The sequence below is a fragment of the Saccostrea cucullata genome, unplaced genomic scaffold (assembly GCF_032062105.1).
Source record: "Saccostrea cucullata isolate Sc308-1 unplaced genomic scaffold, CSIRO_AGI_Scuc_v1 ctg7567, whole genome shotgun sequence".
In the NCBI taxonomy this organism is placed as follows: domain Eukaryota; kingdom Metazoa; phylum Mollusca; class Bivalvia; order Ostreida; family Ostreidae; genus Saccostrea; species Saccostrea cuccullata.
Window position 1 is genome coordinate 6,505 of NW_026927439.1, and position 23,550 is coordinate 30,054.

Genomic DNA, 23,550 nt, shown 5'->3' on the forward strand with positions numbered 1-23,550 from the left:
TAAGAATAACCTCGAATGTACATGTACTACATAGACTCCATGACAACCCCCCTTTTCACAAACTTTGAAATAAATGTTTGAAGACCTCTTATCTGTGGAGTATGAAGTTTAACTTTATTGACTGCAATGATATTACCTAAAATATACAAGAGAAGGGACTTCTAAACCCTTCAATCCTATATTCAAATAAACAGGAAATGTATGAATTTTTAACACCCGTTGATGATGATACATTCGAGGCTGTTTTTCTGACCTCTGACGGAAAGGCCCTACTAAGTAACATAATGCAATTTCGAATTCGCCTCTTGTGCATGGTGAAATTCTCGTATGCTTAAGTTAAGGGTTTTGCGGACGATTCCTCTGGCTTACTAACGGTTCCTCTTTTCCTTTTTTCTGGCCCCACGAGCTCTTTGGGGTTTACCAAAACAGTGATCTCTGTAAAAGAAATATGGGTACAATAAAATTTGAGGTAAAAAGGAACAGGAAAAAAAAAAGATTTTTAATCGGGGGGGGGGGGGGGGGGGGGGGGGGAGGCATACTGTAACTGATAACAATCTTACTTCGGTAAGATAAGCTATATTATTTAAATTCCTCCTTCTCGTATATTTTATTAAATGATGCATCCACATCTTAAAAATTAAAGAGAAAAAAGTTATTACATAAATGACTATAATGAACATCATCCAATCCGGCACCAAAAATGCAGTCTAATCCGGCACAATTTCCATTAAAATTAACCGATTCCAATCCAGCACATGTCAACATTTTTAAATCGAAATATTTTTGTAATAAAATGGGTTATAAAAAATAAACATATAACACCAGGTTAGAACTAGTCCAAAGTATCATTTGTTAGCCACTCTCCTGCTGCTGGATGCATAAAACTGTCAAAATCGAAGAAAAAAACAACTCCATGCCGCTTCAAACTCAATCGCAGAAATTCTGCAGTCTTCAGTCGTTAAATGTTCAAGTTTAAGAGATAATAGGAAAAATAGCAATTAAACACACTATTAAACATTTTACTAGCAATTCGACAGTATCTTCGAATCAAGCATATCTGACGGTTAACGGGGGATATTTACCGAAATCTCAGGTACCTACCTTTTTCGATTTGTTCCCGCCGCCATCTTGTTTTGTCCAATCCGGCACGGGATCACGACAGTGGTTTTATTAAAAAAAAATTACTTCATGAAGATTTTTAAAAATCAATTTTTTCAAATTCATGTTTATTTTGAATTACCAGAGAGACAATATTTCTGTAAATTGCGAAAATGCTGACACTTCCTAACTGTACTAACATGTCTTGTCTGATATCAGGTCCAAATTATGTCTTCTTTCCGTTATGGCTTTATATACAAATGTATTTTAAATTTGTGAATCGGTTGTAACAGTTTTGTAACAATTTTACGAAAAGATTTATTTCAAGTATTGGATGTAAAACAAAAGCAAATGTTTTTCGTATCATTTGTGTGAATGTTTTCAGATAAAAGCTTATTAGATCTTTCAATCCGGGAACAGATACCTATATAAAATGATTCAAGGATTAAGCGTCATTTAGAACGTCATTTTTTAACGTCATTTTTGGCATCTTTTCAATATTTTCTGAAACTTTAATTACCTGTATCTCAGTAATTAGTTGGAATATTTGAATGAAACTTGATATTTGGTTATTTTGCAATGTGTGCTATCATAATCCATTGAAAAGTCAATTTTGATAATTTTAACCGTAAGGGCCCTTTTTGCATGGGACGGCTCAAATACATAATTCGTGTGAGAAGACCTTTCATTGAATACCAAAAACTTTGCCCCTTGGACCTTGACCTTGGAGTTTGACCTACTTTTCAAAAACTTTGACCTTGGCCACGACTTTTGAACAGTAGATACCAGGACTTTCATATTTCACATATGTATTCTTTGTGGCAAGACCTTTCATTTGGTACCAACAATCTTGACCTTTTGAACTTGACCTTGGAGATTTTTTGTACTTATGAGAAAACTTTAACCTTGACCATAACTTTGGAATGGTAAGGGCTAGGGCTTTCATACTTCACATATGTAATCCTTCTGAGAAGACTTTTCAGTGGATACCAAGGACGTTAACCCTTTGACCTTGACCTTGGAGTTCAGTGATAATTTCTATATAGATGACTTATGATAGGGCGTTCATATTAGACACAAAATGTCATTAAAAAAATGACATCTCACCCAAAAAGACACCAAAAGCGGGGAACCACAATTCTTTGAATTTGCTTGTTGAAATTAATATTGCTGTGCATCATGCTGGGAAAGAATATACATGTATCTAAGCTTCCTAACAAACAAATATAGGATAATACGTTTGGTTGTTTAGATAGAAAGCGTCTTTGAATACACTTCTTATGCGTCTTTGTTTCATGGGAAATTCGTCCAATATCTATATATTGATAGTATGATTAATCAAAAATTAAGCTAAAGGAACGTACAAATTCTCATGAAAATCATTTTTATAACTACAGATAAAATTGCAAGATCTTTCAACAACCTTCTATTAACTTTTATGACATTTGATTATGATTATCAATTTTATCAATAAGCAAAATGTTTTCCCCTTTATCTTCAGAGTATGACAGGGGAAACGTGTTTCTTGGAATTAGCAAGTAAAACCGTGCATTTATCAAGTCACTGATTTTGCATTGAAATAATGTGTATAGATCTCTTGCATAGAAGAGTTGAAAGCAATAAGAGAATTCTTTTTTTTTGATTGAAAATGATGCAGATTTTGTTTTTGCATGTATGCAAATGTTCTTGAGTTTGACGCAACATTTTTCATGTAAATGTCAGAGGAGATTCTCCATTGCAATAGATGTCAATGGATGCTTCACTTTGTCTATCTCTTAGAAGTCAGTGGAAAATTGGACTGATTGATAGTAATGATTTTTAAGAAATTCAGGAATCCAGTACAGGTAATATAAAAAACATGACAGAATAAAAAAGAAAACCACAGGTAATGGTTACTGATTTATTCATATTTGATAATCGTGTCTCAGAAAAAGTTGTCTTAATAAACCTGTGACATACTCATGATAATGACTAGGTTATATCATACCAATGTATACTTTATTTTTAATAAAAAAAACTTTTTTTAACCTACATATATTTTTTTTTCTTCACTACTAATGGCAATTAATACTTTAAAAGAGGTTTTCACAAGCAATGAAATGAGGAAACGTCACAGATTTTTTTAGCCATAAATAAATATCACATACATGTATTACACTTAATAATAAATCTCATATATATAGCTCATACACATGATTTCAATTCACAAGACAGACTTTTGTTATAATGATTACTCTGGAAAGATGATTTTCTTAAAATGTTATTATTTTTGCATTAAGCACAGACTGACTTATTAATCTCTTTAAATTGTCAAAAGTTTTAGCAAGACTTGAACAAGAAACAACATTAATTTTTAGTGAGTAAAAAAGATGTACAATTTCTTCCTTTTACCCCTTAATAGCATTTATAAGATATACTGTGAAAATGTCTTTATGCTTTGAATATGCATGTGTTTGAGAATGGCATACTCCCTAGATTTTTCATACTTTCAGTAGATATTTGATAGAGCCTACAGCTACAATATTTACATCACAACTCTCACCAAACAAACATAACTTCTTGGACATGAAAGTCACATCTAATGCATTGGACTATTTATTTTAAAAGCATTGGAAAGTAAAAATATGCATTCTACATAAAACACCTCCCTCTTCCTTTTGTTTTATAGTCATAAAAATAATTTACTTAATCAAGCAAGCAACTTAGTGTTGGTGAAGACAAGAAAGCTTTTATCAATTATTAAATTGCGCAAATGCAAAGGACACCCAATTCCTTCTCATAAATATTCATGATGTTTGGAAGAGTTGACACTTTGTGACCTTTGATACCAGCCAATAAAAAATGGTCTTTCTTCTTCTCATAAACTTGGAATGGTATTAAATGAAGGGTGCTCATAACGTTTTAATGTATGCAAATATCAATGCCTTTGTCCATAATATTATACCAAAGAAGACAAGGAAAAAAGTACACTGCCACATGTCCATTCAAAACGAACACATATACCAGTTTGGCACCGTGCCAGATTAATAAAAGCACTAATTATTCTCCTCTTCTTCTGGAATCTTGATCTTGGAGAAATCGAATTCTTCACCAGTTGCCCTTTTGTAGGTTTCCAATACATCCTTACATGTTGTTTCGAAATGGGATGTGGCATCATAGGACTTTGTGATGAAAATCTAAAAAAATAAAAGAAATATACAAATGTTCAGCAAGAGGGAATATCAGATGGTCCTTCACTAGTTTAAACACTTGTTTTTTATGCAATTAGTGCAAGTTTGAGGATTGGATTTTTTTTCCCCTTTAGAATTTTTAACAATGATTTTTATGTCTTGCTTTATTCAAAATACTGCATGTTAAAATCTTTTTGAAATATTGGTCACTTTGGAAGCCTTTGCTCAGGTGGCAGAGCAAAAAAAAATATTGTCTGTTTTAACATTTTCTCACTTTAAGGCAGGAAAGATAACTCTCAAGAAAATTGTGAGATCTGTTATGAACACTAAACCAGATGTAATACCTCAGAGTCCTTTCCATCATCTACAGGTTCCATTATATCATGAACAGACACAAATCTGGAAAAAAAATAACAGTATATTAAGTTTTTTTTCAGTAGGTTTTGGAAGGACAAATAAACATCTTTTTTTATTGTAGCTCAGTATTAATCTTTGAAGCATCATAGTTTAATTTATAATATTATAAAAAAAAATTTTAAGTTCAGACACATCAGAAACACATTTAAATTTTAGACTTGAAAATAAGACAGCAACATAAGATTTGAAAGTTATTGACCTCTGGTTTGTCAGAAAGATAAATGGCCAACTGAAGGTCCCCTAGTGTGCAAACACAAGCTACCCTTCAACCTTGCATTATCATGAATCCAGGGTTAAAAAATATCTGTCAATATTTTAAAGCTAACAATGTAACTGATCTTTGCTCCTCCCACTATATTAAGACAACACCTACTTTTGTTCGATTGGTCCCAGTAAGTCTAGCCCTGGCTGTAGCTCCGCCTCTGGATTCTCTGTTTCCACGGTAGTACTGACACTAGCTATCCAGAAGCCCTTGGCGGCCACCATGTGTTCATGTGATATCACACCAATGTAGATGTCTGAAATTTTAAGAAATTTACAGATAAATCTCAAAACCTCAAATTGTTAATCAATGCAATTTTAAACACCAGAGGACGGGTTTAAAGTTACTATCTATTACATGAACTACAAGATAATTGAACAAAACACTGACAAGTTTAAATGAAATCAAACAATGTATATAAAAAGAAACTCTTATATTTTATTTTTTAAAAATTCATATATTTCACCCTTCACATGAATTTTTTTTCTTTTTTTACAGATAAGCACTCTAATGATGAACACAACTTTTTAGAGATACAGATACCGGCATACATGTTAACCTATTGTGATGAAAAATAGGGAGATTCTGACCACAAAAGCGGTAGCATTGTGCTCACGTTGCTTTACGCTTGGATTTCAGAAGATATATTGCATGTTATATACATGTATGGCCTTAAATGAAAATACAATAATTAATATGAAATATCTATTGCAAAAAAATATCAGAAACACATTAAGTTTGACATAAATTATACATATTCAAATATTTTTTATGGTTATCATTTTGCTTTGATTGCCTACGTAGCCTTTTGAAGAGTGATCTTTGCTGATATAGCCTAGAAACAATATTTCTGAATGTTCATTCAATTGTTAAACACAACAAATAATGACAAAGTTTAGTCTAGATCTAAAACTAGTCCCTATGTTTCGTTACAAAATTGGAGTTCCCGCGATGATCGAAAACGAAAGTAGAAATGTGCCTCATCGTTTGGTCAATCGAGTGATTTCTATTGACTTTATTCATAAAATTTCGAGCTCCTGTGCTTTTATAGACGATGTCTAATGTTTTCATCCAATTCTAAAATACTATTTCTCCTTTTTCATTGCAGTAATGTCCTCGAAATTTATCGTAACCAATGTAATCACTGATTTTTGTGCTGTTGTCGTTGTGACATACGTGCTTGAAATCTATGTACACATCCCCGGTACAAAAAGCGTTTGTATGATTCCGTGTTAAATCACGCGATATCTTACGAGATTTCATGACGAGTGGCTTCAAAAATGGATACCCAAGCGAACCTAAAATACTTGAGACAAAACTTTTATAGAAAAGCGGTAGATTTACGAATAAAATCGGTAGGCGGGAGATGGATTAAAAAAGCGGTAGACTCCCGCCTAAATCGGTAGAGTTAACATGTATGGATACCGGATAAATCTATGTCAATGTTTGTTGATTTGGTGCTTAGGGATAATGATCTGAGATACTAAGATAAACCTACCCCACTGTCTGTTGAGATGCTGAGATATAAACCTACCCTAATGTCTGAGATATTTCAATCTGAGTGAGATACTGAGATAAACCTACCCCAATGTCTGTTGACTTGGTGCTGAGGGATAATGATCTGAGCGGATTTCATGTCATTTGTGCTGGGTACAGGGTGATTCAGGATACATATTGCTCTCACTACCTGTGATAAAGTGAGAAAAATTCCTTTACATTACAGTTCTCAGTCTAAAGAGGGAAACATGGTTATTATTTTATTAATAAAATTGTCTCTTTTTTTCTAAAACGGGAAATAAATGATATAAATCCAAAATTAAACGAACTTCTTCAGATATGCCCTTTTTTAATGCAGAAAGATTTCATAATACCTGCACTTACTATTATTCAAAACTACTTTTCTTTATTACAGTATGTACACTAAACAGAAAAAAGTCTTTTTTCATACATTCTTTAAAAGATAATATTTTTTAAAAATATATAAATTTAAATGAAGAATCATACCTGACCCGCATGTTTACATTTGTCTTTTGCATAAGATGGATCACAAATGACCTTTTTGCACTTGGCAGTCTCGCCAGCAGCCATCACACCGACAGCTTTACCGTCTTCGTAGACCACTGTGGCATCGGGGCGATCCAGCATGTAGGTTCCTCCGTATATTGCACTTAACCTTGAGAAAAAATTAAAGTTCCGTATGTAATTTTCGAAATTTTTTTGATTAAGTTTTTAATTAAAGCTCTTTTTAAAATCTGTTGTATAACATACAATGTCATGTATATCACATATCCATATCTAGAACTAATGATAGGCAAGTATTAGCAATCAGTTTAGTATGAATTATTGACAATATTTTTTTTCACCATTTTCATCATCTTTTTCAATGGTTAATATAAAATGAACTTAATGATAACTGCAAACTAAAGCTTTATCATCGTTATACATTACTACTCTCTAAAGTCAGCTTTGGTGAAGAGTCCTACCTTGCAAAGCCCTGGGGGAGCTCTCCTAGTCCATACAAGGGGTACAGGAAGGGGGACTTTCCATACCTCTGTATAGAGTCCTGATACAACTTAACTCTCTGTATAAAATCTAAACAGGGCTCCTTAAGATAACTGAAAAGAAAATTATATTTATAAATATATATAGTAGTCAACATAATATTTAACAATACCTGGCAAAAATGAGATGTATAACAAATCTAATATATGTAACAAAACAAGAGGCCCATGGGCCTTATAGGTCACCTGAGCATTATGCAACAACTTTCCAATGATTGAATTTGATTCATGTTTTAATCCATATGCTATGGCATTCACAATTTTAAAAGAGGCACCATTGATCATCATAACAATACACTTAGCAGTTGCTTAGTTTGTTTACTTAATACCCATAGGCAGGGTAGGGGAACAAAAAATGCATTTCAACTAATCAGTAATATTCAGCAATAATCAGTAGTGCCCCCATCACACATGAACCCCTGACCCTAGATCCACACATTGCACAATTTTTGAAAAGGCATCCTTGCTTTTCAAAAATATTTGATTAATACCAAAGTGAAGATTTCAAACCATTCATTTTTAGTATATAAAGTACAACCCACCTCCCTTCTGTGGTAACCCTGACCCTGGGGCCTTGAAATTCACAATTCTGGAAGATTAGGGCCCTTGCTCATCATAACTATATAGGTAGTTCATCTGTTTAATACCAAGGAGCAGAGAAAAAAAATTTCAAAGATTTAATGTATTTTGACTATATAATCAATAGAGCCCCCCCCCCTAACATCAGAGCCCCTGACCATGGGGCCATAAAATTCACAATTTTGAAAGAGGCATTCTTGCACATCATAACTATGTACTTAGTTAGTTTATTCAATTCCTAGGAGCAGAGAAAAAATTTTTCAAAGAATTCATGTATTTTCACTATATAATCAATAGAGCCCCCCCCTAACACCAGAACCCCTGACCCTGGGGCCATAAAATTCATAATTTTGGTAGAGGCACTCTTGCTCATCATAACTATGCACTTAGTTTATCTAATACCTAGGAGCAGAGAAGAAGATTTTCAAAGAATTCATGTATTTTCACCATATAATCTATAGAGCCCCGCCCCAACACCAGAACCCCTGACCCTGGCACCATAAAATTCACAATTTTGGTAGAGGCACTCTTGTTCATCATAACTATGTGCTTAGTTAGTTTATTTAATACCTAAGAGCAGAGAAGAAGATTTTCGAAGAATTCATGAATTTTCACTACATAATCAATAGAGCCACATCCTAACATCAGAACCCCTGACCCTGGGGCATAAAATTCATAATTTTGGTAGAGGCACTCTTGCTCATCATAACTATGCACTTAGTTAGATTATTTAATACCTAGGAGCAAAGAAAAAGATTTTTAAAGAATTCATGTGTTTTAACTATATGATTAATAGAGCCCCGCCCTAACACCAGAACCCCTGACCCTGGGGCCATAAAATTCACAATTTTGGTAGAGACACTCTAGCTCATCATAACTATGTACTTAGTTGGTTTATTTAATACCCAGGAGCAGAGAAGAAGATTTTCAAAGAAATAATGCATTTTCACTATATACTTATTTAGCCCCGCCCTAGCACTAGAACCCCTGACCCCAGGGCCATGAATTTCTCAATGCTGATTACAATCATGCAAACAGTTTGACTGCTTGATGTCCAGGAGCAAAGAAGAAGATTTTTAAAGATTGCATTAATTTTAGTGGTTTTGGCCCCACCCCTCAGGCCCCAGGGGGGCAGGGATCATGAAATTCACAATTTTTGTTTCCCTTCACCCATAGAAGCCAAATTTGGTTGAAATTGGTTCAGTGGTTGCAGAGAAGAAGCTGAAAATGTTCAAATGTTAACGCACGACGGACGACGACGGACGAAAACAGATAGCAATAGGTCACCTGAGTTTACTCAGGTGACCTAAAAAAGGATCTTGGCAAGTCTCTGCAATTGTTTTAATTTGTTCAGCTACTATAAAAATTTTGCAGCCCAACGTAAATCTAATTCAAATTTGTACAGTGACTTTAAGAATTTAATGGCATACAAGGATCTAATTTAACTCAGGCTGCACACATCAAAACACCAATGAAACAGTCACTTACGCATCATTACGATGGAGAGCCAGGGCGTGCCCTGTTACGTCAATTGTGTTCTTGTCCACCCCAAACTTATTGTACAGGTCCTCGGCTGTGCTCTGTTTCGGGTCGATTCCATGCCAGGTCTTAGGGTCTTCCAGATTAAATTCCATGATGAAGATCATCAGTTTTCTGAAGCGCCTCTTTTCAAAAATGCCCATCAAATCTGAAATGTATGATGGTGTCTAAGTCTACAGCTTTTAATTATACATGTATTCCAAGGAATGAATTGAAGTAAGGAACTGCTTGGTACAAATGCTGACCCTACATTTCCCCCTTATTATGTTCCCCAAACGGAGTTTGGGAACATATTGTTTTTACTCGGTTTCTTATTAAGGTCTTCCGTCTTTAGCGGAAGACCTTCTTGTTATTCTTAGGTTTCTTTTTCACTTTTATTATTATTATTGTTTTTTTTTCTTACCGATTTTGTGCACGCGATTTCTCGAAAACGGCTAGATGGATTTCCATGAAACTTTCAGGACTTATGTAACATCACTTGAACCTTATGCGTTTTTTTCTGTTTTGATGACGTCACTTCCGGTCCGGAGTTATCAGCACAAAATTGATTTTTTAAGGGTCAGTTTGTCCGCACGATTTCTCCTAAATGACTTTAGATAGACACGTGATACTTTCAGGTCTAGTAGATCTATGTCTGTAGATTTGTGGAATGTATTTTATTTTTACCGGAAGCGGTGCACGTCGGCGCTCGGTATGGCCCGAAAATAGGCCTATCGCGAATTTCAAAATTTTTAGCACTTTTTCTACGATATCTTTTTACCTGGAAATATTTTGTTTAAACATATAGAACAAAAGAAGTGTAGAATTTTAAGTTCTTCCAAATGATATCTCGGAAAAAGGGCTGGCCCCTAAAATTAGGGGTCTACAGGGGCCGAAAGTTTTTCCTTTATATCTCAAAAAGTATTGAGAATTTGTAATACGTCCATGAAGCAAAGTTGTTCAAAATGTCCAGCTTAATCTAATGGAGTCGTCAAAATACGTCCGTCGACGTCATTTCCGGCCAAACCGGAAATAGTCGAAAAACGCGTATTTTTACCGTTCTTGAAAAGTTTTTGGGTAACATCTGTCACTGGGAGCATAAAAATTAATTTTATGTCCGTCGTCAACACTTCCGGTCACACGGGAAGTAGCATAAACTTCCGGTCAAACAGGACGGAAGACCTACTCGTTGCTTTGCAACGAGCTTTGCTCTAGTTATTATTATGTTCCCCAAACGAAGTTGGGGAACATATTGTTTTTACTCTGTTTCTTATTAAGGTCTTCCGTCTTCACGGAAGACCTTATAGTGATTCTATTGTTTCTTATTATTATTATTATTATTTTTCTTATTTTTTTGACTTTCTAATTTTGTGCACGCGATTTCGCAAAGACTACTGGATGAAATTACATGAAAATTTCAGGACGGATGTGCTGTTACATGAATTTATTATATCCGAGAGATTTCTTGGAAACTCACTTCCGGTGCCACGTTACGGACAATTTTCTGAAATTAAAATCACATTTTGTCCGCGATTAAACTCAAAAACGGTATAAGATATCAACATGAAACTTTCAGGGATTAAAGATTGTGATATTTACCATCCAGGACGCAAACTTTCGTTCGTCGTCAGTACTTCCTGTCGTTAGGAGAAGCGAATTGAAAAATTCGTATTTTCTAACTTTTTTGATTTTCAATATTTTTCATTTATTTTTGGAATATTGATAGAGACCCTTCTACTAATGCTTACTATATAAGTTGTTTGAATATTGGTTATTCAGAACTCTAGATATTAATACATGTGTATTTGAAAATCTGAAGCGGGTCCAAGATGGCGTCTGCCTCTGTCAACTCCGCCATTTCGCGAGTAGGGGTTTATGGAGGCAGCTGAGCGTTTGACTAAACCATTCTTACATAAGGATACATAAAATGTAGAAAACTACTTGGACTTTCACGTAGTAGTACGTTGTAATTACGTGTCAATCTGTAAACTTAATTTCCGTTTCACTGCTTTAGTGTAACTAAGCTAGATGCAATATGTAATGTGCACAATGTGTTAAATACTAGTATACGTTCTTAACGAAATAAAAATAAAGGCGATCAGAACGTTTTATTTATTTAATTTCATTGAAGCTATCATACCTATTTAATAGATCAGTCAAAAGAAAATGCGCGATTATTTACTCGTGGTGTTTTGCGCGATATTATGAATAGTAGACCACCTTTTATAATTCTTAGATAGGTGTACTGTTGCAAATGTATACACAAGTATATGGAGAACAGTACTCCCGATAGCTTAATGGTTTGCTCGTTGAGGATAAAAGCGAAAAATGCGCATTTACGTTGGCGACCTGGGTTCAATCCTCCTTCAAAATTATGAATCAATTTTCAGCTCGATTTTACGTTTTTTTTTTTCTTTCTGAATCGGACGGAAGACCTCTCGTTGCTCGCAACGAGAACAGATCTAGTTATTATTATTATTATTATTATTCTTTTTTCTTCTTATTTCTTCTCCGGTACTTTTTTGTCCGCGAGTGTTCTCAGAAACTGTTCACCCAACTGAGCTAAAACCTTTTTAGGGTTAATAGGTGTGTTGTGTAGGTGTGCGGAACGAAGGTCATTTTGCGCGCATACGCCTGCACGTGCGGGCGCGTGAAATGACTGAAATGACTAATATATTTAATATAGCCATAACTTTAACATTTTCCGATGAAATGCTTTGAAACTCATTATATAAGGATATATTAATAGTGTAGATAATGTGACACTGTCAAATTAGCAAGAACTCACGCGCATTTACGTGCGCTTCGCTCTGATTGGCTGAAACAAAAATCTCAATATCTTTTCCGTTTTTTGACGAAATGGTATGAAATTTAAAATATAAGCATACTTTAAGATGTCCTACAACATGATGTATAACATTTGTCATGAAAGCATGCGCATGCACGTGCGCTGCAATCTGATTGGCTTAAACTTCAAATGGCTGTAACTCCCTTGTTTTTCAACCAACCACGATAAGATTTAGAACATAGACAGACACAATAGACTCCTATAAGAAGTTACGGTCATCATGCACATGCATGCACGCGCATGCACGTGCGCTTTGCTCCGATTAGCTGAAACAAAAATCTCAATATCTTACTTGTTTTTTGACAAAATACTTTGAATTTTAAAACATAATCATACCTTAATACGTCCTAAACTATGATATATAAAAGTTTTCAAGAAACCACGCCCATGCACGTGTGCTGCGATCTGATTGGCTTAAATTTTAAATGCCTATAACTTTTTTGATTCTCAACAAAACAGGATGAAATTTAGAATATGAATAGATATGACGGATTCTTACATTATGCTACTATCAAACGTGAATGCAAGGACTTGCATGCACGTGTGCGCGCGCAATGCGTTAAATGACCGATTTACTTGATATAGTCGTAATTTTTTTTTATGAAACGTTTCAAAATTCAAAGAATAGAAACACATTAAAAGTGTAGTCACGATGATATAGCTTTCATGCATTGCACCTTCGCGCGCGTGCAATGATCAAATGACTTGTATACTTGATATGGCCGTTACTTTTATATTTCTTTATGAAATGCTTTGATGACCTTGACCTTTGACCTTGACCTTTGACCCCTTGACCCAAAGGTCACAATCCAGCTCAAGTTCGTAGATGTATTTACAAACTCACTTTAACAAATGCTTAGAATAAAAAAGTCAACCCCCCCCCCCCCCCTTCTCCTTAAAAAAAAAATCAATAACAACGTAGAAAATTTCTCTGAAACTCGATCAACACCTGGGATCGACATAAAATTTCACTTAAGGTGCAGAAAAGACTTCATAGAAAGTTTCCTGAAAGTTTTACGGTAAGTCTCTAAAGTATATAGAAATTATGAATTTTTACGGCAAAAATTACAAATTCTGTCGTGTTTGAAATTTAAGTGCAGACGAACAAAGATATGATATAAACCTTTTAAAGCCTATTTCTCCAGATGTCGTTAATAGCATTCAATTCTACTGATATGAATTAATATTTTAATACCAAGCATTCTTCTTTTATTTCACCATTGAAATTTATCTGAATTTTTTTTAGAATTACACAATCCCCAGAAATAGCGAGTTTCGGTATATTAAAAAGCAATACACGTTTCTTTCCAGTAAAACCTCACGTGTTTGAATTCAGGAAAAAATATTGATAAGGGGGTGTTAAACAATACCTGTCACATTAGCTGACACCAAAAAACCAGGGTACGTACACGACATTTTCTGATTTATTTGCATATGCAAACAGGGCTACCCTCAAATCCACGTGTTTTCCATGTCTTTATAAACATCACAAAAGCACCCCAGGAAGTAGCCTCCTATGCCCTGGAGAAATAGTTCCTGTCAAAAAACTTTATTTATTTATAGAGTAGATAAAATTTCCTAGGCACAGGTACCAGAGTTGTCAAACTGGCCTGGAAGGAAATTAAAAAAACTCTCAAAAGAAAGGAAAATCGGCTTAATGTATGGACCTACAATTGACTAAGTTCATTTTGATTGGTCAATTACCGGTGTGGTACCCCTAGTCGCCTTGAACCCAGTCCTGTCTTTCTGAAGAAAACCAACTCCGAGCCCGATGTAAAAATCTTAGTAGAGAAATGAGAATTTGAATTTTGCTGCCTTATTATGTTCCCCAAACGAAGTTTGGGAACATATTGTTTTTACTCTGTTTCTTATTATTATTATTATGTTCCCCAAACGGAGTTTGGGAACATATTGTTTTTACTCGGTTTCTTATTATGTTCCCCAAACGAAGTTGGGGAACATATTGTTTTTACTCTGTTTCTTATTATTATTATTATTATTATTATTATTTTTCTTCTCGGGAAAATTTTGTCCGCGAATGATCTTGTAAACTACACATCCGATTTAGGTGAAATGTTTTTAGGGTCAGTAGACATGTTATGTAGATTTGCGGAATCAAGGTCATTTTGCGCGCACGTGCTTGCAAGAGCGCGCACGTGCAAAACTTGAAATGATCAATATATAATGGATAAAACCGTAATTTTTCTATTTTTTAACAAAATGTTTTGAAACTCATAATGTAAGGATATATTAGTAGTATGCACAAGATGACATGGTCAAAATAGCCAGATTGCACGCGCTTGCACGTGCGCTTTGCTCTGATTGGCTGAAACTAAAGTCTCTATATCTTTCTTGTTTTTTGATAAAATCATTTGAAATTTTGAACATAGTTATACATTAGGGAGATCTACAGCCTGTAATATAAGAATTATCATGAAAGCATGTGCATGCACGTGTGCTTGCAAGAGCTCGCACGTGCAACATGAGAAATGTCCAACTTAATTGATGCAGACGTAACTATTTAAATTATTGATGAAATGCTTTGAAACTCATATTATAAGTATATATTAGAAGCATAGACAAGATGACATGGTCAAAAAAGCAAGATCTCACGCGCATGCACGTGCGCTTTGCTCTGATTGGCTGAAACAGAAATCTCAATATCTTTTTTGTTTTATGATGAAATGCTTTGAAATTTCTAACATAGACATGTATTAGGATGTACTACAATATGATATATAAAATTTTTCATGAAATCACGCGCATGCGCATGCGCTGCAATCTGATTGGCTGAAACTTTAAATGAGTATAACTCCCTTGGTTTTCAACCAAACAGGATGGGATTTACAACATAGATAGACATAAAGGACTCCTACAGGATGGTATGGTCACCATTCACATGCATGCATGTGCGTGCACGTGCGCTTTGCTCTGATTGGCTGAAACAAAAATCTCAATATCTTTTCTGTTTTTTTACAAAATGCTTTGAAATTTAAAACATAAGCATTCTTTAAGATGTCCTACAATATGATATATAATAATAATTGTCATGAAAGTACGCGCATGCACGTGCGCTGCAATCTGATTGGCTTAAACTTTAAATGGCTATAACTCCCTTGTTTTTCAACCAAACAGGATGGGATTAAGGACATAGACAGACATAATTGACTCCTACAAGAAGGTATGGTCATCATGCATGTGCGTGCACGTGCAAATGAGTAAAATAGTGTAGACAAGATGATATCGTCATTACGCTCATGCAATCACATGCGCACGCCTGCATTGCTTAAATTTGAAATACTTGGTATACTTTTGGCAAAACGTTGTTTACGTCTTAAATGCATAGATTTTGCCTTCTTTAATGAAACTTACAGGGAATATGGCACGAGAAGGGAGTTGGGGAGCGTTTGGGGAACATCTGTAACGGTTCCCGTTACAATTAGCACTATTTATTATTATTATTCTTTTTTTTCTTATTTGTTCTCCGGTACTTTTTTGTCCGGAAGTGTTCTCAGAAACTGTTCACCCAACTGACCTAAAACCTTTTTAGGGTTAATGGGTGTGTAGTGTAGGTGTGCGGAACGAAGGTCATTTTGCGCGCATACGCATGCACGTGCGTGCGCGTGCAACACGTGAAATGACATATACTTTATATAGCTATAACTTTTACATTTTTTTAATGAAATGATTTGAAGCTCATTATATAAAGATATATTAATAGTGTAGATAATGTGACACTGTCAGATTAGCACGAACTCATGCGCATGCACGTGCGCTTCGCTCTGATTGGCTAAAACAAAAATCTCAGTATCTTCTCTGTTTTTTGACGAAATGCTTTGAAATTTAAAACATAGTCATGAATTAGGATATCCTACAATATGATATAGAAAAAAATACATGAAATCACGCGCATGCACGTGTGCTGCAATCTGATTGGCTGACACTTTAAATGACTATGTCGCCTTTGTTTTTTCACGAAATGCTTTGAAATTTAAAATGTAATCATACATTAGGATGTCCTGCAATATGATACACAAAAAATTTCAAGAAATTACGCGCATGCACGTGTGCTGCGATCTGATTGGCTGAAATTTTAAATGACTATATCTCCTTTGTTTTTTGATGAAATGCTTTGAAATTTAAAACATAGTCATTCATTAGGATATCCTACGATGCGATATAGGAAAAAAAATCATGAAATCACGCGCATGCACGTGTGCTGCAATGTGATTGGCTGAAACTTGAAATGGCTATAAATCCCTTGTTTTTTAACCAAACAGGATGGGATTCAGAACATAGATAAATATAAGGGACTCCTACAAGAAGGAATGGTCATCATGCACGTGCACGCACGTGCGTGCATTTGGAACGAATGAAATTAGAAATACACTTGAATGAGTGATTTTTCATACTTTTGGAATGAATGCTTTCATATGTAGTATATTACAGGGAATGTGGCACTAAAAGGGAGTTGGGGAGCGTTTGGGGAACATCTGTAACGGTTCCCGTTACAATTAGCACTAGTTATTATTCTTTTTTTTCTTCTTTGTTCTCCGGTACTTTTTTTGTCCGCGAGTGTTCTCAGAAACTGTTCACCCAACTAAGTTAAAACCTTTTTAGGGTTAATAGGTGTCAAGTGTAGGTGTGCACAACGAAGGTCATTTTGCGCGCATACGCATGCACGTGCGTGCGCGTGAAATGAGTGAAATGACCGATATACTTATTATAGCCATAACTTTTACATTTTTTATTGAAATGCTTTGAAACTCATTCTATAAGGATATATTCATAGTCTAGATAATATGACATGGTCAAATTAGCACGAACCCACGTGCATGCACGTGCGCTTCCGTCTGATTGGCTGAAACAAAGATTTCAATATCTCTTTTGTTTTTTGAAGAAATGCTTTGAAATTTTAAACATAGTCATGCATTAGGATATACTACAATATAATTATAGCAGGTATCATGAAAACACGCGCATGCACGTGCGCTGCAATCTGATTGGCTTAAACTTTAAATGGGTATAACTCCTTTGATTTTCAACCAAACAGGATCGGATTTAGAACATAGATAGACATAGTGGATTCCTACAAAAAGGTAAGGTCATCATGCACATGCATACACGTGCATGCACGTGAAATGGGTAAAATCAAAAATACACTTGATGAAGCGTATTTTTTAATACTTTTGGATTAAATGCTTTATTATTTTATTATATTAATGTATATAGATAGTGTAGACAAGAGAATATGGTCATTACGCACATGCATCTACATGTGCACGCGTGCAAATGCTAAAATTTGAATATACTCGGTATACTTCAGGGAAACGTTGTTAAAGTGTAAAATGCATAGAGTTTGTCGTTTTTAATGAAGGTTAAAGGGAGCATGGCACCAAAAGGGAGTTGGGGAGCGTTTGGGGAACATCTGTAACGGTTCCCGTTACAATTAGCCCTAGTTAATATAATCATTGAACTTGAAATTAGGCAATGACTTTCTGCATCTTATTGTTTGTAATACATCAGATGATTTCCACTCAATGACAGAACTACATTTATGTGGTGTATAATACAATACCTTAGTCTTAGACGGGCATATACCCGGTATTTCTTTGAAAACTATCAGATTCTTTTTTTTTTTTTATTTAAATATTCAGGTCAAATCTATTTCTCAAATTAGATGAAATATGAATTAATGAATACTTCTTCCATTAGTATCTAAAATTTGCTTCTGGTCATAGATACTGATCTAAAAGGACCATCTACCATATGTGTTCCTTTTAACTGAGATCATAATGGAAAATTTTATGTAAGACTGTTCAAATTTTTAAACAGCCAGTGTTCAGTCATCAGTTTTGTCCATATAGATGTATAATGTTACGTAAAAACCTACTTGTAGTGAGGGCTTCCTTCTCGTCGGCAGGCATTTTATACACCTTGCCTCCCTTGCAGACGTAACTGCCCTCCAAACACTTGAACTCTAGGTAACGGGTTACACCAGTGTAAATCAGCAACTACACCAGCTGACCTGAAATAAAAGACATAGTTCCCATGTTAATATCTATACTACAGTTTTTTTTATAAGATCTAATTTTTTTCCTTCATTAGAATTCATGGAAAGAATCCTTAGAATTGAGTTCCAACACAGAAAAAAATTCAGAGTAAAAAAAAAAAAACATCATGCTTGTTGTGTTTTTTGTTGGCGATTGAAATTAGAATTGTAAAATAACTTCTCTGTTTTTCAACTTATAAATTAAAGTTTACATTTAATATGACCATAAATGCAAATTCTTAAATTCACACTCAACATGCTAAAATGTACGTCAAGCAATTCTGACCAATTTTAGTATGCTTAGCATTACATATTCGGATGTACATTTATTGAATAATAGAAAAAAGAATTAGAGGTAACCTAGATAACAAACCATTAGCCATGAGGAACTTTGGAATCAGGTCCACGTTCCAGTCTCTGCCTCTTCCAAACCGGTCTTCAGGCATCTTCATTCCATACATTTGGAACATCTATAAAACAGGCATGAAATGGAAATGAAAAACCAACAATTTCAAAGCAGATCAGGGATCCGTTTTACAAATTAAAGAACTTACGACAAATACCAAAATTTAATTCTGCTTATAACTTTATTAATTACAATAAATAGAAAATGTTTTTCATCTTTTTTAAAAGATATGTAGAAAGATACTTTTTATTCTGGCAATTTCAAACTGGATCATTATTTTTTCTAAATTTTACGATTAAGTGAAGATTTTGGTCTTAGTCGAAAGAAGATCTTTTGTAAAACAGGCCCCAGGTTTCATGGATTTGTCTTTCTATTTTATCATGTTTAAATTATATGATGATTTACGTCTTCCAGCGGGGTGATATTTTATCATGTTTATATGATGACTTACGTCTTCCAGCGGGGTGATATTTTATCATGTTTACTTGATGACTTACATCTTCCAGCGGGGTGATATTTTATCATGTTTACTTGATGACTTACATCTTCCAGCGGGGTGATATTTTATCATGTTTATATGATGACTTACGTCTTCCAGCGGAGTAATAGATGCGATATCTCCTCCGTAATACTTGTTCCTGTCTATATGCAGTACTTTTTTACCACTCACTGACATCATACCACTCAAAATACACTCCTGGAAATAAACATGATAAATCAATTTAATTAAAATCAAAGGTCAACAACTTGTCTATCAGATACTGTTGACAGTGCAAGGTACATTTCATTTCAGGGCTATGAAATGTTACAGGAAATCTTTGTATTAAATGTTTATACAGGAACTTGTATGCTTATTTTTCAATTTCACTTTTTTTTTTAAATAAACTTTTAAAGATGAGAGGAAGAAAGTTAACACAGATCATAGACATTTTAACATGCTGCCAAAGTCTTCCTTATTTCTCAGCTTTACTTAACCATGGGTGAAATGTACATGATCACCTGATTTAAGATAAGACATTTTAAAAGAGTTTCTTTTCAAGATGCCAATTTTAATCAGTTTAAACCTACATCCATAATTACCATCTTTTAAGGATAAAAAAATAAACCATAAATGTAGGAAGTAGATTACTATATCTTCTTCCTCAGATATTTACTTAAAATATGAACTGAACAATAATGTATTCAATTTGAATGGATTTGCACTTAGGCATAAAAGAGACCGAGTTCTGGTATTAGATATTAATTATTAATATAGCACAACAATACAGGATAGAAGAGCTAACTGCTTATGTTCATGCAAGTTCTAAAAAATGAAAAACATAAAAACAAATATCAATCTGTATTTCCCATTTAAAGGTACTTGGACACAGATTTGAAGTTATTATTTTCTCTATAATATTACGAATTATATATTTTAATAGCATTTCACACAAAAATTAATTAAAAATCTTATTTCATATAAAAGATATTAAAATTTAAAATCTTTTGGTTGGTTTGATTGACACATCCTTGCACTTTCACAAATTAATTTTATTCTTAGGCCAAAATTTTTTTATTGGTTGTTTTACGGATCCGCCGACCCCATTTTTCTAAGTTTTGGAAAAATAATAAAAATTCCATTCAATCCTTTTTTTATAATGGCCGATCGAACTTTACTTCAATCATATTTAAAAAATCCGGAAATGACCGTACATTGTTTGAATTTTACTTAGTTGTGATCAGAATCATGTAAACGCTTCCACTATTGACCCTTTAAAAAAAACTCTGCAAGCGTTTTGTAGTCAGAGATGAAATAAGTATGACGGCCATGTCATGTGAAACATTTTAGGTTTTTCAAAACAGAATATAAATGTTTTAAGGACAGTAGTAAATGTATGACGGTTTTTATGAGCTGATCAGGCTGGTGATTATTCTATTATGATGTTATCTGATCAGCGAATGGAGTGTGGTGGTTGAGGAAATTACAGCCAAAACCAACGAATCTGATGTCATCACTTGCGCTCCATCCGACACCCATAACTTTTCTTTGAGGGTTTGGCGAATTTTTAAACAGTTATATCTAATGGTTAGTTAACAGTTCATATATTATTTATGACATTTTTAAAAGAACATGTTTGACTGTATTTTAAAAATCTACAAGACGTGTTGTCAATTGTTAAAACGTCAGAGAAATAAAAGATTTTTTTATCATTGTGCAGGTATGAATCTATCAAATGATGTGAAAGAAATGTTTCTTAAAGTTTAAATTTTAGATTTGGAAAAGGAACAGACTCATCAGGATGTTCTAAGACAAAAAATGTTTGTATGAGAGTCATAGGAATGTGAAACCCTATGGGGATGACTTATCATTCTGGTAAGTTTATTTGTGTCCATTAATTGTCCACTGAATTTTAGTTTTATACTGTTTAATACTGTTTAAGAAAAGGTATTATCTGAATTTGATTAAACTTTTATTATTTTACAGGGGGTTGTGTAAAATTTGCTGAAGTGTGTTTTTCTGTGGCAATGTGGACGTAGCAGTGAGAGGACACCCGTATCCAGTCATAGACATACACAGAAAGTTTAGCATTGTTCACATAATATGTCTCTCTGCTCGGAGAATCATTCTCTTTTAGTGAGGAATGCCAAGAAAGACATTTCTGTGCAATGTTCTGAGGTTGATTTCCCCAACTGCTTTGATATGCTGCATATTAAAGTTTTGAACATTGAACACTTCTTCTTCTTTTTTTTTTTTTTTTTTTGTAGCCACCCAATGGACATTTTCCAAAAAAAAATCCGTAAAACAACTAATAAAATAAAAATGGCCTTTATCTTAAGGAAAAGTGGCAATCTCGTTTTGTATAAATAAAAAATATTAATACTTTAATCCAGAAAATTCAGAGTAGACATGTTCGAAGCAAAACAAACACACAATATATTGTCAGTCCGTGCAGTTGTGGTAAGCAGACTGTGACGACTGAACGCAACCGGTGAATTGTAAACATAAGCAATAACAGAACTCGTGTCCTGTTCACAAAAACTGTGTACATAACACGAGTGTGCTCGATTTGCTAAACTCTGTACGCAACTCTTAGTTGGGCATGACGATACTTGTGAAGGAGTGTTGCTTTCTAATATTTCTACTCTGTATAAAATTATTTTTCTGGATAAAAGTTTTCATATTTCTCATTAATACACAACAAGATTGCCACTTTTCCTAAGGATTAAGAATAAGGCTAAAATTTGTGAAAGTGCAAGGATGTGTCAATCAAACCCGCCAAAAAATTTGAAGTTTTAATAACTTTTAAATGAAATAAGATTTTTAATTAATTTTTGTGTGAAATGCTATTAAAATATATAAGTCGTAATATTATAGAGAAAATATTGACTTCAAATCTGTGTCCAAGTACCTTCAAGATATGTCAAGAAAATTAAAAGGGGTTTAGAAGTTTGCCTTACTTCAGAATGAATTTTAGAAAAAGTAAATAATCTAATGTATGCCTAATTTAGAAATAAAATTTTCTATAATTATGATAAAGCAAGCATTCTCACAAATATTATGTGCAACAGAACTGATTCAATAAAATTGATTCATCATTTGAATCAGAACACAAAACAGGAAATCTTGAGATCTTAACATGCTTAAAAAATAAACATTCAGGGTAATTTTCAAAAAATCATTAGAACCAGCTCTTTCAAAAAATAAGTCTTTCACTTAATTGTTTGAGATTTATAACATGTATAAGGGATTTCAAAAAAAGGGCACAGGGTTCGATGCCTGGGAAATATTTTTTTGGCATGTAAAACTTCCAAACAAATTATATCAAAAAGTGCAAAACATTTATTAAAGTCATAACTCTGTGAAAAGCACAAAGAGTTTCGAAAATCCTGATCATTTCTTCATGAAACCCTTATCATGGGTTATGAATAAAATACTATATATATCATGTATTTATATCTGACATCTATATACTTCAAACTTGTGTTATTATTTTTTCTCCTCTAAAGTGGCTAATCTGTCTCGTGAATTTACTATAAAAAAAATAAGTCATAACACACTAATTATTCCCTTTGGTTGAATTTAAGGACTGGTAACTTAACAGTTTCTACATTTGTAATACTGAAATTCACCTTTAGTCCAGTTCCAAGAACGATCACATCATATTCTTCATCCATGGTTACTTAGTGAGCTGGCAACAACTAAAATTAATGTGAGGTGGTGTGGTCCTTCTGCCGGCGGATGATAATGGTCGCATGCGCGTATGAATTTGGGCACATTACAAACTGCATGTGGCCTAATTCTTCCGTCAAATTTATCAATAAGACTATATATACCACTTAATACTGCATAAAGAATCAGATAAAATAAAAAGTTTTTTACAAATTATTGAAAACAACAGTCGAGTTTATTATTTATGCAGCGGAATAATATCCTCTCGCCATCTGGTGTGCTGTTTGGTTACTTCCGGGATTTTATCACCGTCAGAATCAAAATATCGATTGTTCGCAGTTAGCTACCCTCCACAACAAACTTTGCAACTTGTGAGGCGAATGCATTGCAACACGAATGAGACCATCTATAAAAAATATCTGGACTTCAGTCCATATTTCGACATGGTTGTTCAAATTTTAAGCTAAAATTCCACAACTGGGGCTATAG

General features: G+C 34.0%; 1 protein-coding gene and 1 long non-coding RNA gene across 3 annotated transcripts; one reads left to right on the forward strand and one right to left on the reverse strand.

Annotated features, from left to right (window-relative positions):
* Window positions 1–2,984: 2,984 nt before the first annotated feature.
* Window positions 2,985–23,169, reverse strand: LOC134274476 (rab GDP dissociation inhibitor alpha-like). 2 transcript variants are annotated; one of them, XM_062756750.1, is made up of 11 exons: window positions 23,022–23,169; window positions 19,501–19,608; window positions 18,879–18,975; window positions 18,347–18,481; window positions 9,576–9,774; window positions 7,431–7,562; window positions 6,952–7,120; window positions 6,532–6,634; window positions 5,059–5,203; window positions 4,613–4,667; window positions 2,985–4,274 (listed from the first exon to the last, which is right to left on the reverse strand). In XM_062756750.1, exons 4-11 carry the CDS (start codon window positions 18,378–18,380, stop codon window positions 4,134–4,136), a joined length of 978 nt encoding a protein of 325 aa, XP_062612734.1. In that variant the 5' UTR covers window positions 18,381–18,481; window positions 18,879–18,975; window positions 19,501–19,608; window positions 23,022–23,169; the 3' UTR covers window positions 2,985–4,133. The 2 variants fall into 2 exon arrangements, with proteins under 2 accessions (XP_062612734.1, XP_062612735.1); XM_062756751.1 differs by lacking the exons at window positions 19,501–19,608; window positions 23,022–23,169 and adding an exon at window positions 19,409–19,427.
* Window positions 20,719–21,623, forward strand: LOC134274475 (uncharacterized). The gene is made up of 3 exons (XR_009993630.1): window positions 20,719–20,976; window positions 21,164–21,264; window positions 21,376–21,623. It is a non-coding gene; the product is annotated as an uncharacterized LOC134274475 (long non-coding RNA).
* Window positions 23,170–23,550: the final 381 nt, after the last annotated feature.